Below are 13,874 nucleotides of genomic sequence, written 5' to 3' on the forward strand. Positions count from 1 at the left end.
TCACAACAACCTACACAGTCCATGGGCCTGCTCCAGGCCTATCAGCTCCTCAGCTGAGAGTGACCTCACAAGCACATATCCTCCTATATGCCATGTACTCGTTGTTGAGGTATTCAGTCTCCAGGGACCTCACAAGCATCTACATAAGCCATGAGGCTACTCTTGGCCTATCAGCCACTCCAGCAGCAGTGACCTCACAAGCACAGACCAACCTATTTGCTATGACCTCGTGCTCCGCCCTCTTGAAGTACCCCCACCCTGGACCTGTCAGGGCTTGTTCTGCAGCCTGGTCAAGTGGGGGAACCAACTGGAATTTTTTTTTTTTGTTTCTATTAGCATTTAAATCTTAATTCTTCAGTCCATTAAATCTTACTAAAGGAAGTTTTATCCATTGCATACCTAGGCTTTTGTGGCTCTAGTAATTTAATTTCTATAGCTTAAGAAATGTTTATTTAAATATAAATTATACACACATACCCACATATATGGAAGTATATATCTTAAAACCCTGTATCTATTTATAAATAAATAAATTTATAAATATAATTGTACACGCATTTTATATATACGTATATTTTTGTATATTTTATATAAAGTATCTATATTTATATTGAGCACTTCCTGGTCCAAAGAAGAAAGGCAGCCAATTGCAAGACTGCCTGAGAACACCTGGCTATGATGCTGTCAACAATGGCTGCCAGCCAATCACCAGGCAGGATGAAAGGAGGCAGGCAGAAGCGGCCTCCTCCCTGTATGTAATGACAGGGCGCTTCCTTTGTGACGCGCCCCTGAGGACAGCAGGACGGGGCGGCCGGTCCTGCCAGCCAATCACAGGGGCTGCTTGAGAGCACACGAGGGTGACGGTGTCAAGAAATGGCCGCTAAACAATCACAGAGCAGTATGCTGTTCACCAAGAGGGCGGCTCAAGGCCAGGGAACGGCGGCACCCCCTGTCCTGGAAGGGCGGCCAGAGTAAAATGGCGGCCGCGGTGTGTGTAGTGGAAGGGCCTTCCGGGTCTGATGTGACCCGGCAGGGGTGGCCGGTGCTGCCAGCCAATCCCAGCAGAGCACGTGGCCAGGAGAGGAGAGGGACTTGCGGGGCAAGTGGCCCCTGCGGCTGCTGGGACGGGGTGGGACTTCCCCCGGCAGCTGGTGGGCGGGGCAGCTGTGGCGGCATGTCTCCCGTAGCAGTGGTGCCTGTGCTCCTGGCATGTTCCAGGACAGGGATCCCCAGGCGCACCAGGAAGGCACCCGGGGAGGGACAAACAGCCCAGCCAGAGCTGGCCCGCCAGAGCTGTGAGAGCCTCCAGTTCCCTCCCATCTCCAGAGCCCGTGTGGGACTGTCTCAAAGAACAGACGGCTCCTTCAGCTGACAGGAAACACTGGCCCTGGTGGAGCTCTGGGGGCAGCTTTCAGTGGAAGGTCCAGAAAAGGCCTTGACTCTGTGTAAGCCCTGCTCAGCAACAACAAAAACATCTCTGTGTAACAAAAACATCTCTATGTTATCAACACTGTTTCCAGCACAAATCCCAAACACAGCCCCAGACTGGCTGCTGGGAAGACAATTAACTCTGTCTCAGCTGAAACCAGGACAGCTCATGATCCAGCCTCTGGTCCACAGCAGCAGCCAGACCGACCCTGACTGAGTGGAGATTTTTCCAGCAGTGGCCAGAAGGGTGGTCAGGGCCTGGAGCACGTTATGTCCAAGGAGAGGCTGAGAGAGCTGCCCTGTTTTGAGAAAGCCCTCAGAGCCAAACACTGGGGCCAGGGCCCTGGGGAGATGGTGGGATCTCAGCCAGTGGAGATATTCCAAATTTGCTGAGACAAGGCCCTGAGCACCTGATCTATCAGCAGCTGTCTGAAGAGGGGTTGGGACTAGAGCCCAATGAAATGATTGTCCTTTTTCAAATAGTCTTTCTGTGTGCCAGCCTTTCTGCAACACTGACAGCTCCCACCCAGCTGAAATCACTTTGGGAACGATGGTTCCCCTTTTGTACCCAGAAGAACCATAGTGTGAGGACATCCCCCAAGGCTCACACGTGCAGCCAGCACAGCGTGAGGCACTCATCCCCAGGGAAGCATTCCTGGGCTGCTGCTCAGTAACTGCTGTGGGCTGAGGACCATCACAGCCCATCGCGAAGGGCAGCCTGTCCAGGATCTCCTGGGACTGTGCAGGCAGGCCATGGTGACCAGCTCCAGCAGAGACACCCACGGCAGGTCCCTGCATGGGCTCAGAGCAGGGCACATGGAGATACCCAACAGCCAGGGCAGAGGCACTGTGGCAATGCCTATAGGCTGACAGTGGGCTGAAGAGCGTGGGGCAAGAAGAGGAGACCTCCTCAGCAGGGAGACATTTTTGCTGGAAGCTCTGGCTGGCAGGATGGAAATGTCTCTGTCAGCAGGAATATTCCCCAGGGAATATGGGCTCTCGCAGCTCCACAGCCTGACCCTGAACCCAGGCTGAAGAGCATGGGGCAAGAAGAGGAGACCTCCTCAGCTGGGCTGGCCAAGCCCAGCTGCCCAACATGGCCCCCCAGCCCTGCAGTGCAGGCACTAGATAGAGCAGGGTGCGTTCTTGGGGTGGGGAAATGTCTCCAGCAGCACAGTCCCCGTGGCAGCCCTCCATGCCTCCACCCGCAGCAGCCCTCCATTTGGCAGCCTCCCACCAGTACCTGCCCCTGCACAACCTTGGTCGTGTCCCATGCAGGTGTCAGCAGTCAGCCGTGTGGTGGGATCTGCAGGGTGTGGGACAGAAGAGAGATGGCACCGGGCTGGCCGTGCCCCAGGACAGGCACTGAGCCCAGCAGGAGGACGGAGCTGGCCCCACAACCAAGGTCCCTCCCCAGGGCTGGGTGTATGGCCAGAGAGGGAAATGGACGATGTGTGGGGCGGTTTCTCCCACTTGCCCTGGGGCAGCTTCCCCAGCATGTCCAGGGAACATGGCACAGAGCAGCTCCTCTCTCCTGCACCTGTGATGACTTGCTTCCTTCTTGAGGAGATCAGGCTCTGCTCCACAGGCCCACTGGAGCGGGTCCTCCCCCTGGACGGTCACAGAGCTCCGATAACGTCAGGCTGTTCCTGTCCTGGGCACTTTCCAGTCCAGCCCATCCCCTCCCGGCTCTCCCCCACCTTCCCTGCCCTCTCCCCAGCACAGCCCAGCAGAGCAGCCCAGTCTGGGCTGGCAGTCTGGGCTGCTGCAGAGCTCTGGGCACTCAGCCCACAGCCCCAGCCCCTCGGAAGGGCACAGCAGCTGCTGGGAGGCAGAGGGGGGTCTCAGCCTCCCCATCGGCCCCAGGCCTGCAGCTGGCCCCAAGTGCCAGTGCAGGCCACTCCCTCTCGGCCTCTCCTGCATTGACACTGCAGGGGATCCCCAGCCCTGACCGCCTTTGCCCCACTCTGCCTCCCTGCCAGCCCTGCTCCCCAGGACACCAGCAGAGTCCTGGCCCTGCGGCTCCTCAGGCACCTCCTGCATCTCTCCACTCTCCTGCCCTGTGCCTGCTGCATCTTCACGGACTCCCACAGCACTGCAGAGTCTTTCTTTGCGGGTACCTGGAGTGAGTGCTCTGCCCTGGGGGGACTTCATCTCAGGGTCTTTCGCCTTCTGAGTCTCCATTCACTTCCCACCCAGGAGTACCTGCAGTGTCCCCATCCTCTCCTGACCACGCCAGATTCCTTTCCACATGGACGGACATCTGCCATCAGCCCCATCATACCTGTGACAGCCTGAGGAAGGTGACTGGGAGCTCGTGCACCATTTCCAATGCCCCTGGACACCAAGACGAGAGCCTTCAACTAAGTGCTTGGTGTCTAACAGTGATACCATGAGATTATTTCCCCAAAGAGAAGGAGAAAACCAGGTGGAAGAGACTTGGAAAGTCCAATTCCTCTGGCTTGTTCTTAGCCACAACTGTATCAAGGAGAGCCCAGGCTGCAGGCACCTCCCTCAGGAGATCCCCTTTTATTGCAGAGAGGCTATTAGGAAGGCAAAAGGAGACACATGGTTCTTCAAGGATCAGACACAACAGGACAGAGCCTCAAGAGAAGTGCTATGAACCCAAGCAATTACCTCTAACAATGATTATCAGAGGAAAAAAAAAAAAAAAACAAACAGAGTACTGGCCTAAAATATGTTCTGGACACTCTGCAGAGAAGGGGAGACAAATTACTGTTGGTGGTGCAAGGTCCATTCAGTTAGTTTCCTGAGGGTATCCTTGAGCTCCTGGTTCCTGATGCTGTAGATGAGGGGGTTCACTGCTGGAGGCACCACCGAGTACAGAACTGCCACCACCAGGTCCAGGGATGGGGAGAAGATGGAGGGGGGTTTCAGGTGAGCAAATATAGCAGTGCTGACAAACAGGGAGACCACGGCCAGGTGAGGGAGGCACATGGAAAAGGCTTTGTGCCGTCCCTGCTCAGAGGGGATCCTCAGCACAGCCCTGAAGATCTGCACATAGGACACCACAATGAAAACAAAACAACCAAAACCTAAAAACCAGCTTAATATAAGAAGCCCAACCTCCCTGAGGTAGGTGTCTGAGCAGGAGAGCTTGAGGATCTGGGGGATTTCACAGAAGAACTGGTCCAGGGCATTGCCCTGGCAGAGTGGTATAGAAAATGTATTGGCCGTGTGCAGCACAGCATTGAGAAACCCACTGCCCCAGGCAGCTGCTGCTATGTGGACACAAGCTCTGCTGCCCAGGAGGGTCCCGTAGTGCAGGGGTTGGCAGATGGCAACATAGCGGTCATAGGCCATGACAGTGAGAAGGGCGTACTCAGCTCCAGGCAGGAAGACAATCAGAAAGACTTGAGCAGCACATCCTGTGTAGGAGATGGTCCTTACGTCCAATAGGGAATTGGCCATGGCTTTGGGAACAGTGGTGGAGATGGATCCCAGGTCGAGGATGGAGAGGTTGAGGAGGAAGAAGTACATGGGGGTGTGGAGGTGGTGGTCGCAGGCTATGGCAGTGATGATGAGGCCATTGGCCAGGAGAGCAGCCAGGTAGATGCCCAGGAAGAGCCAGAAGTGCAAGAGCTGCAGCTCCCGTGTGTCTGTGAATGCCAGGAGGAGGAACTCGGTCATGGAGCTCCCGTTGGACATTTGTGGTTCCTTGGCATGGGGGCTGGTTGAAAAAATGAAAGGACAGGGAAAATTAGGACATCTTCCTCTGAGCAAAGCCACTCCATTTCTCATATAAACACCCCCCAATTGAAATGCATTTCCCTTCTCTGGTTTCTGCTGGCTGAGTGTGTTGTGAGGAGCTGAGGAGTCAGCTGTGCTCAGCTGCAGTGGGTACATGGAGCTGGTTTGTGACACCTCCAATGTTGACAACCGATGTCAGATGTTATCCACCTTTAATGGAGAAATTAAATCTCTGCAGTCATGACTCAGAAGAGCGCAGGCTGCCAAAGACAGGCTTAGCATTTCCTTAGAAGAATTTTGTCTGTGGTTTTTATTTTCCACCATTACATCTGGGGAGAGCTCTTGTGAGGGGTAGAAATACTCATTTTAGGATGGAAAAATGGGAAGAGGACAGCAATGGGAATGTGACAGGACAGGCAAAAAGGCTCAGCTCTTTGTAGCTTAGTGTAGAGTCACGAGAGCTGCAGTGTCCATTAGATTGTCATCCTGCTGCCCTGCACTTTTGCTTCTGCTGCCTTGAAGATGACGACAAACAGAAATTGCTTTTAAATAATCCCCCAATACTAGACTGTGATGAGAGATGGGGAGTCCTGGTTCAAAGAGCAGATCTGCAAATGGTTCTTTTTTCCCAGCCCAGGAGTGGAGTTGTGATTGAGAGAGAAGGACACAACCCCTCTCAGAGAGAAGCAAAGGCCTCGGAGAGGAGAGAACTGACCTCCAAGGGAAAGCTCAGCACTCCCTGGGATCCTACAGCACAGCCGTGCTCTTCTGGGGCAGCTCCCAAGCCCAGCAGCACAGGCAAAGCAGACAGTCCGATGTCCTGAAGATGGGATGTCCTAAAGGCAGAGTCAGCTCATTGCTCAGCAGACAGCGCTCAGCAGACATCTAGAGTGAGGGACCACAAGAGAGCAGCCTGAAGGCAGCCTAGCCCAGGGCTTGGCTGCAGTTTCCTCCCACTCCCTGCCCATGTCTCTGCTGCCTGGAGCTGTCCCTGCCAGGAGCTGGTGCTCTGCCCACACCTCTCCTCCCTGTCCCTGCTCACAGAGCCCATCCCACCCTCTGTGTGCTCAGCTCTGCCCTGCAGACCCCTCCTGGCACCAGGGCACTGCCCAGGGGCACCTCTGAGTTGGCAGGTCTTAAGGAGAAGAGCGGATCAACCCTGAAGAGACCACAAAGGTGATGTTGATGCTTTCTGTAGGCAGAGGAAAGGGTGAAGTGACTTTATCAGGTGCCTTGAAAACCCTGTTCATCACTCACTGTAATGCTGTAGGAGTCTCGGTCTCCTGTGCAAAGCTGACAGCTGCATCACTGTTTCCTCCTACCATCACAGCAGGGAATTGAAAGCACCAACCCAGGGCAGCACCTTTCTTTCCATGTAGCCCCTGCCTTTATTTGCTTATGAAAAAGTGCCCTGGGAAATGTCCCAGGGGTGATCTGGAGCTGTGAGTAGCCTGGAAACACACAGCACCCTCTCAAGAGCAGAAGGACCCTGCCCTGCCCTTCCAGGGGGTCGCTCCTTCCACCCACAGCTTCTCCCTGCAGTGCCCTGGGCAGCTCCCCGGGCAGGCTGAGGGCTGACCCTGGCAGGCGGCAGAGTCCCTGCCCCGGCACACAGCCCCTGGGCTGCAGGGACCCTGCTCTGCAGGACACAACTGGGCACCCCTGCCTGCACACCTGCATTCTCAGCCACTCAAACTTGCCTCTGCACAGGGAGTCCACCTGGCAGATCCCAGGAGCTGTGGGCTCTGCCAGCTTGAGGAGATGCCTCCAGGAACCGCATCGGCATTGCCCTGCACCCAGAGACTTACCGTGTCAAGGGCTCTGAAGATTTCTCCCTCGCTGAGCTCTCAGCAAGCCTCCCATTTCCAACTGCCTTTAAGCTCTCTCTGCCTCGCTGTTCTCCCCTCGGTGCCTGCAGGCAGAGCCCTCAGCCCTGCTGTGCTCTGCAGAGGAGCTGCTCCTGGGCAGAGATGTCTCTCTGCAGCACAGCCCACTTGCCATGAGCTCCCTTTGTCCCAGGAGAGCAGCAGCAGAGGCCCAGCCCAAGGCGGCATGTTAATGACCCCTCTGGTGGGTTTGGGGATGAGTCCATGAAGCTCAGACCCTGAGAGGAAGCTGATGAAACCTCTCCAGAAGTCACAGTGCGATGCAAACTCCACAGTTTCTTGGAGCATTAATGGGTCCCCCTGAGGGCCATCCCTGACAAAGCAACTCTGGGGCTGGTTAGAGCAGGCAAGTGGAGGCAGTGATGACAGGTAGGCAAAGGCAATGGCAAGGTGGCTCTGATGCTGAGTAATCCTGGGTGTGTTTGATCAAGCCAAAGGGCCAAGCTGTGACCCCCAGCCCCTGGGAGAGGAGACCCTGTCCCTCACACGTGTCTCAGGGCTCTTCCTGGGCCAGTGTGATGTGGGGATGTGCAATGCCTAGAGCAGGACTACCACACACTCTTTCTCAGGCTCACAGGTTGTGACAAGGGGGCGATGAAGTCCTGGTGCTCTAATGATAAGATGTCTCCTCACAGGCATCACCTGCAGAGAGAACAGCCACAGCCCAGCAGACCAAGACCTTGGCTGTGTTGGGGGCTTTCAGCCTTGCCACTGCCCCCAGATGTCTCCACCACAGCATGTCCTACGGTGTCCCACACTTGCACCTCTTTCCCTGCAGGCTCTTGACACCCAGCCTGCTTACCAACTTGGGTCTCACCTGAGCGTCTTCCTACCCTTACTGATATCTCTCCATCCTCACAGACTGCTCATTGCAATGCAAAGCTTTGGCTAATCCAGACTCTTGCTGGGTAGCCTCTTGTACCACAGAACTGCACTTGGAAGGACATTTCTTTCTCCTTGTGTCCCATCTCAACCTCCCAAGATGCACTTGGTGGCATCTCATGATGTTTCCCAGATTTAAGAAAAGTTCCACCATCTCTGAAACCACCTTTCAAGCAGTCTCAGGCTACTCCTAGACTGCCCCGAGCCTCTCCACCACTGGGCAAAGGGGCCAAAGAAGCCCAGGTCTCTCAGCCCCTCCACACAGCCCATCTGCTTAAGGCCCCAAACTCCACCTGGCCACATCTCCTCTGGCCACTCTCCAGCTCCTCCCAGCTCCAGCAAAAGAGGGAGCCGAGAACTGGGACAAAGCCATGTGTGGGGGTCCCTACCAGTGCGGTGTCAAGGGCCAGAAGAACTGCCCTGCTCTGGGGGACCATGCTCATCCTAACGCAGCCCCGTATGCAACTGGCCTTCTTCACAGTGAGCAGAAACCCCTGGCTTGGATGGTGTCCCTCGCAGTTGCCAGGCCCTTCTCCTCCTCAGAGTCCCTCCTCAGCACAGCAGGTCCCAGCTGGCCCTGATGTACAGGTTGGTTCTTCTCCCTGAGGCCAGACTGGCCAATTCTCCTTGTCAACGTCACGAGGTTTCTTTTGGCCAAATCCCCGAGTTTCTCCAGGTCCCTCTGGACTGAAGCTCCATTTGGTCAGCGGTTACTGTTTGTGTGTGGGTGGCTCACCCTGATGGTGGTGTAGTCTCACAAGAGAACAGCATGAGGAGTTGCAGATCTCTACAGACCCAGGTAGGAATTGCCATGAAGAGAGTCTGCAAAACACCAAAGGAGGGTACAAAGCAAGCCAAACCAGGGTCAGCAGAGAAAGGAGAAATGAGGGTGGGGCTGTTTGACGCATGGTGATATTAGTGGAAAATGTATAGCCGTGTAGACACACAGACAACATGGATCCCTCCAGGAGCTGGTCTTAGACCTTCCGTCTATCCAGGCGCTGGCCCCACGGTCCCCTCAGCTCCCCAGTTCCCCCACGCACAGACAGACACTCACGTACAAATGTCTCTCTCCAGCCCAGCAGCACAGCACCATTGAGGCTGGAAGGCAGCCACCTTCCACCTTCTCTGTGCTTCCTCTGCATGCTTGGTTTTTGTCAGGAGCTCCTTTCTCATCCATGCCTTCCTCTGGCCACCTTTTCTTGACTTTCTGCATTAGGCGCATCAAACAGCTCTCTGCACCTCTCTTCTCTGCAGGGCCATATCCCAAGGGATTCTTCCAAGCATGGCGGCCAGGAGGTCAGCTTCTGCTCTCCTTAAGTCCTGCTCTTGGCCTTCTTCCCTTCTCTCAGGATCCTACACTCTACTTTCTCGCCCCTGATTGTTACATCTCTGACCAGCTCTTCCTTCTTTGTAAGCATGAAGTCCTGCAGGGCATCTCATCTCTTCTTTTCTCCACTCTGCTCCCACCAGCGAGTAGCTTTGGGGGCAGCAAGGGAACTTGCTAAAACTCCCGTGTGAACTGGAGTCAAATGGACAGTGACCTGTGGATAAGTTCACACTGGAGGTACATCAGCTGAGGTGATGGTTGCCTTTGGAAAAGCCCCTGACAGAACATGTACACACCAGTGACCGCACACCCAATAATCCAAAGCCCCTTTGATCTTTAATGGCTTGAGTGATATCAGCCCTGTTCTGCAGTTGGAGTAGATGGTCCCTTCCAGCTTGAACTATTCTATTCTATTCTATTCTATTCTATTCTATTCTATTCTATTCTATTCTATTCTATTCAGATGTTTCCTCCCTGTTTCAAATCTTTTGCTTTTTCATAATATTCTGAGATTCTTTCTGTTATATGCACTCTGTATGCACCCTCTCACTAGACAGAACAGGAATGACAATAAAAATTCTCCACCAGTTCTACCTGCCAAGGAACTAACTGTGATTACAACACTGAATTTACCCCACTCTGATCTATCACTGGAGTACCAAATCTTACCTGGGACAGATGGCATCACTTCCCTCCACATCACTTAAAGCTCTGCTCATCTGTTGTTTAAGTCTAAACTGGTGTTGGGGGGGGGGTTGTTTTTTTTTTTTTTTTCTTTTTCCTTCACAAATGGAGATTTTGTCCAGCTTTCTGAATGTCTCCTTCTGTTAGAATCATCATAGAATCATCATAGAATGGCTTGGGTTGGAAGGGACCCCAAAGGTCATCTAGTTCCAGCCCCTCTGCCATGGCCAGTGACACCCTCCACTAGACCAGGCTGCCCAAAGCTCCATCCAACCTGGCCTTCAAACCATCCAGGGATGGGGCATCCACAGCTTCTCTGGGCAACCTGTTCCAGTGCCTCACCACCCTCACAATGAAGAATTTCTTCCAAACATCTAGTGTGAATCTACCCTCTTTTAGCTTAAACCCAATTCCCCTTTGTCCTATCACGACACTCCTGGATAAACAGTCCCTCTCCAGCTTTCCTGTAGACCCCATTCAGGTACTGGAAGACCTAGAAAGAATTAGATCTCCCCAGAACCTTCTCTTCTCCATGCTAAACAACCCCAACTCTCTCAGTATGTCTTCACAGGAGAGGTGCTCCAGCCCTCTGATCATCTTCCTGGCCTCCTCTGGACTCACACCAACAGCTCCATGTCTTTCTTGTACTGGGGACCCCAGAGCTGGACGCAGTACTGCAGGTGGGGTCTCATGAGAGCAGAGCAGAGTGGCAGAGTCCCCTCCCTCGACCTGCTGGTCACGCTGCTTTTGATGCAGACTGGGACACGGTTGGCTTTCTGGGCTGCAGGCGCTCATTGCCGGCTCATGTTGAGATTTTGATCAATCAACACCCCCAAGTCCTTCTCCTCAGGGCTGTTCTCAATCCATTCTGCACCCAGCCTGTCGTTGTGCTTGGGATTGCCCCGACCCATGTGCAGGACCTTGCACTTGGCCTTGTTGAGCTTCATGAGGTTCGCACGGTCCCACCTCTCCAGCCTGTCAAGGTCCCTCTGGATGGCATCCCTTCCCTCCACCGTGTCGACCACACCACACAGCTTGGTGTTGTCGGCAAACTCGCTCAGGGCGCACTCGATCCAGCTGTCCATGTTGCTGACAAAGATGTTAAACAGTTCCAGTCCAAATACCAACCCCTGAGGAACACCACTCATCACTGGTCTCCACTCGGACATTGAGCCATTGACCACAAGTCTCTGAGTGCGACCATCCAGCCAATTCCTCATCCACTGAGTGGTCCCTCCATCGAATCCATGTCTCTCCAATTTAGAGACAAGGATGTCATGCGGGACAGTGTCAAATGCCTTGCACAAGTCCAGGTAGGTGACGTCAGTCACTCGTCCCTTATCCACCAACGCTGTAACCCCATCGTAGAAGGCCACCAACTTTGTCAGGCAGGATTTGCCCTTAGTGAAGCCATGGTGGCTGTCACCAATCACCTCCTGGTTTTCCATGTGCCTGAGCACAGTTTCCAGGAGGATCCGCTCCATGATCTTGCCAGGCACAGAGGTGAGAAGTCCTCCCAGTGACACTCCAGTGCTGCCAGGGAGGATCAGAGTGCTGCCCCGGTTCTCCCAGTGCTGCCCCAGTACTCCCAGAGCAGCTCCCTGCAGTGCTCCCGGTTCCACACCAGTGCTCCCAGTGCCAATTACTGGCTCCTACAAGTTCTCCCAGTATCTCCCCAGTACTCCCAGTACAGCTCCCAGTGCCACCCCAGAGTTCCCAATGCAGCCACAGTGCTCCCAGTGTTTCCCCAGTGCTCCCAGTGTGGCTCCCCATTCCTACCAGTTCTCCTAGATCTGCCCCAGTGCTCCCAGTGTGGATTCCTGGCTCACTCCGGTGCTCCCAGTTCTACCCCAGTGCTGCCAGTGTGGATCACAGTGCCTCTCCAGTGCTCCCAGTGCCACCCGAGTGCTGTCGGTGCTGCTCCCTAGCTCACCGCAGGGCTCCCAGTGCCACTCTAGTGCTCCCAGTGTGGATTCCTGGCTCCTCACAGTGAACCTGGTGGGGCTCTTTGCCCCCCGACCTCCCCTCCTCCCCTCCCTCCAGTTCTCCCAGAGCCACCCCAGTGCTCCCAGTCCAGCTCCCAGGCTCCCTGCAGTGCTCCTAGTTGTGCTCCAGGTCTCCCCGTGCCATTCACTGGCTTCCCCCAGTGCTCCCAGTACTGCCCCAGTGCTTGCAGAGCAATTCCCTCGGTCCCCCTAGTCCTCCCAGTTCTGCCCCAGTGCTCCCAGTTCGGTTCCCTGGCTCAGCCCAGTGCTCCCAGTGCCACTCCGGTGCAGCCAGTGCCACTCCTTGGTTCTCCCAGTGCTTCTTCAGTTCTCCCAGTGGGGCTCCTTGGCTCCCCTCCCAGTTCTGCCACTGCCACCTCAGTGCACCCAGGGTGGCTCCCTGTCTCCCCCACTGGTCCCAGTGCCACCCCAGTTCTCCCACTATGGCTCCCTGGCTCCCCCCAGTGCCCCCAGAGCCGCTCCCAGGCTCCCCGCAGTGCTTCTAGTCTCCATTTCTACTCCATTTCTAGTCTACATTTCTAGGCTCCATTTCTACTAGAGCTGCTCACAGGCTCCCTCCAGTGCTCCCAGTGCCACACCAGTGCTCCCAGTTGTGGTGGGTTGACCCTGGCTGGACGTCAGGTGCCCACCAAAGCCGCTCTGTCACTGCCCTCTTCAGCTGGACAGGGGAGAGAAAATATAACGAAAGGCTCGGGGGTCGAGATAAGGACAAGGCGAGATCATTCACTAATTACTGTCACTGGCATCTTCTCACAGAAGACATCCCTGTAGCCTCCCCTCCTCCTGCTACCAAAACCTTGCCACACAAACCAAACACATCTGCTGGCCCTCGTTTTGCTGGTTTTGTAATCTCATTTGGTGTTTTGGAGGTGGTGTTCATGGCAATTCCTACCTGGGTCTGTAGAGCCCTGCAACTCCTCATGCTGTTCTCTTGTGAGACTCCACCACCATCAGGGTGAGCCACCCGCACACAGACATTAACCACTGACCAAATGGGGCTTCAGTCCAGAGGGACCTGAGATTCTTTGAGATGCTAGTCAACACAAACCTCTTGAGGGTTACAAGGACAAGTGGCCAGTCCTGCATTAGAAGGCAGAGTAACCTCGGTCATCAGGGCAGGCTTGCACCTGACCGGCTGAACAGTGACCCTGAGGAGAAGGGTCTGGGCGCTACGAGGGACACCATACAAGCCATTGGTGCATGTTCACTATGAACAAGGCCACCTGCATACAGGCCTGCATTAGGATGACCATGGCCACCCAGACTATCTTGAGACTGTTTGTGCTTTCAGAGATGGTGGAGTTTTTCTCAACATTGGAAAGCAACACAAGAAAGAAATAATGGCACAAAGGGAAGCTTTGGAAGTTGAGACTGGGCATGAGGATTTCATGTCACGTTGACTTACACAAAACATCACTCCAAGTGCAGTTCTGTGGTACAAGAGGCCACCCAGAAACAGTCTGGATTAGCCAAAGCTTTGTATTTCAACACACAGCCCCTGAGGATGGAGAGATATCAGTAAGGGTAGGAAGATTCTCAAGTGAGAGCACGGATGGCAAGCACAGTGGATGTCCACAGCCTTCAAGGAAACAGGTGCAGGCATAGGACACCATAGGACAAGCTGTGGTGGAGATGGTCAAGGGAGCTGACAAAGTTGAAAGCCCCCAACAGAGCTGAGGTCTTGCTCCCATTGGCTGTGGCTGTTGGCTGGGTCAGCAAGGCCTACCAGGAGACGCCTAATCCTTACAGCACGAGGGCCTCATGGCCTCCTTGTCTCCACTCAAAGGCCTGGGAGGTGTCGTACCATTGTCCTGCAATTTACGTTGCAGGTCCCCACAACACCCTGCCCCAGGAAGAGCTCTGAGCCCTGTGTGTGGGACAGGACCTCCCTTCCAAGGGGCTGGGGGCCCTTGGGCTTGGCCCTTTGGCTTGATGAAACACACCCAG

At 54.6% G+C, this 13,874-nt stretch overlaps 1 protein-coding gene across 1 annotated transcript; it reads right to left on the reverse strand.

The window, feature by feature from the left end:
• Window positions 1–4,119: 4,119 nt before the first annotated feature.
• LOC129196876 (olfactory receptor 14C36-like) lies at window positions 4,120–4,920 on the reverse strand (the record flags this gene model as incomplete). Its single annotated transcript, XM_054804846.1, has 2 exons — window positions 4,120–4,140; window positions 4,255–4,920. Coding segments are annotated over 2 exons (687 nt in total), but the record flags the coding sequence as incomplete, so codon positions are not given.
• Between the last annotated feature and the right edge of the window lie 8,954 nt (window positions 4,921–13,874).

Source organism: Grus americana, chromosome 27 (genome assembly GCF_028858705.1).
Source record: "Grus americana isolate bGruAme1 chromosome 27, bGruAme1.mat, whole genome shotgun sequence".
NCBI lineage: Eukaryota > Metazoa > Chordata > Aves > Gruiformes > Gruidae > Grus > Grus americana.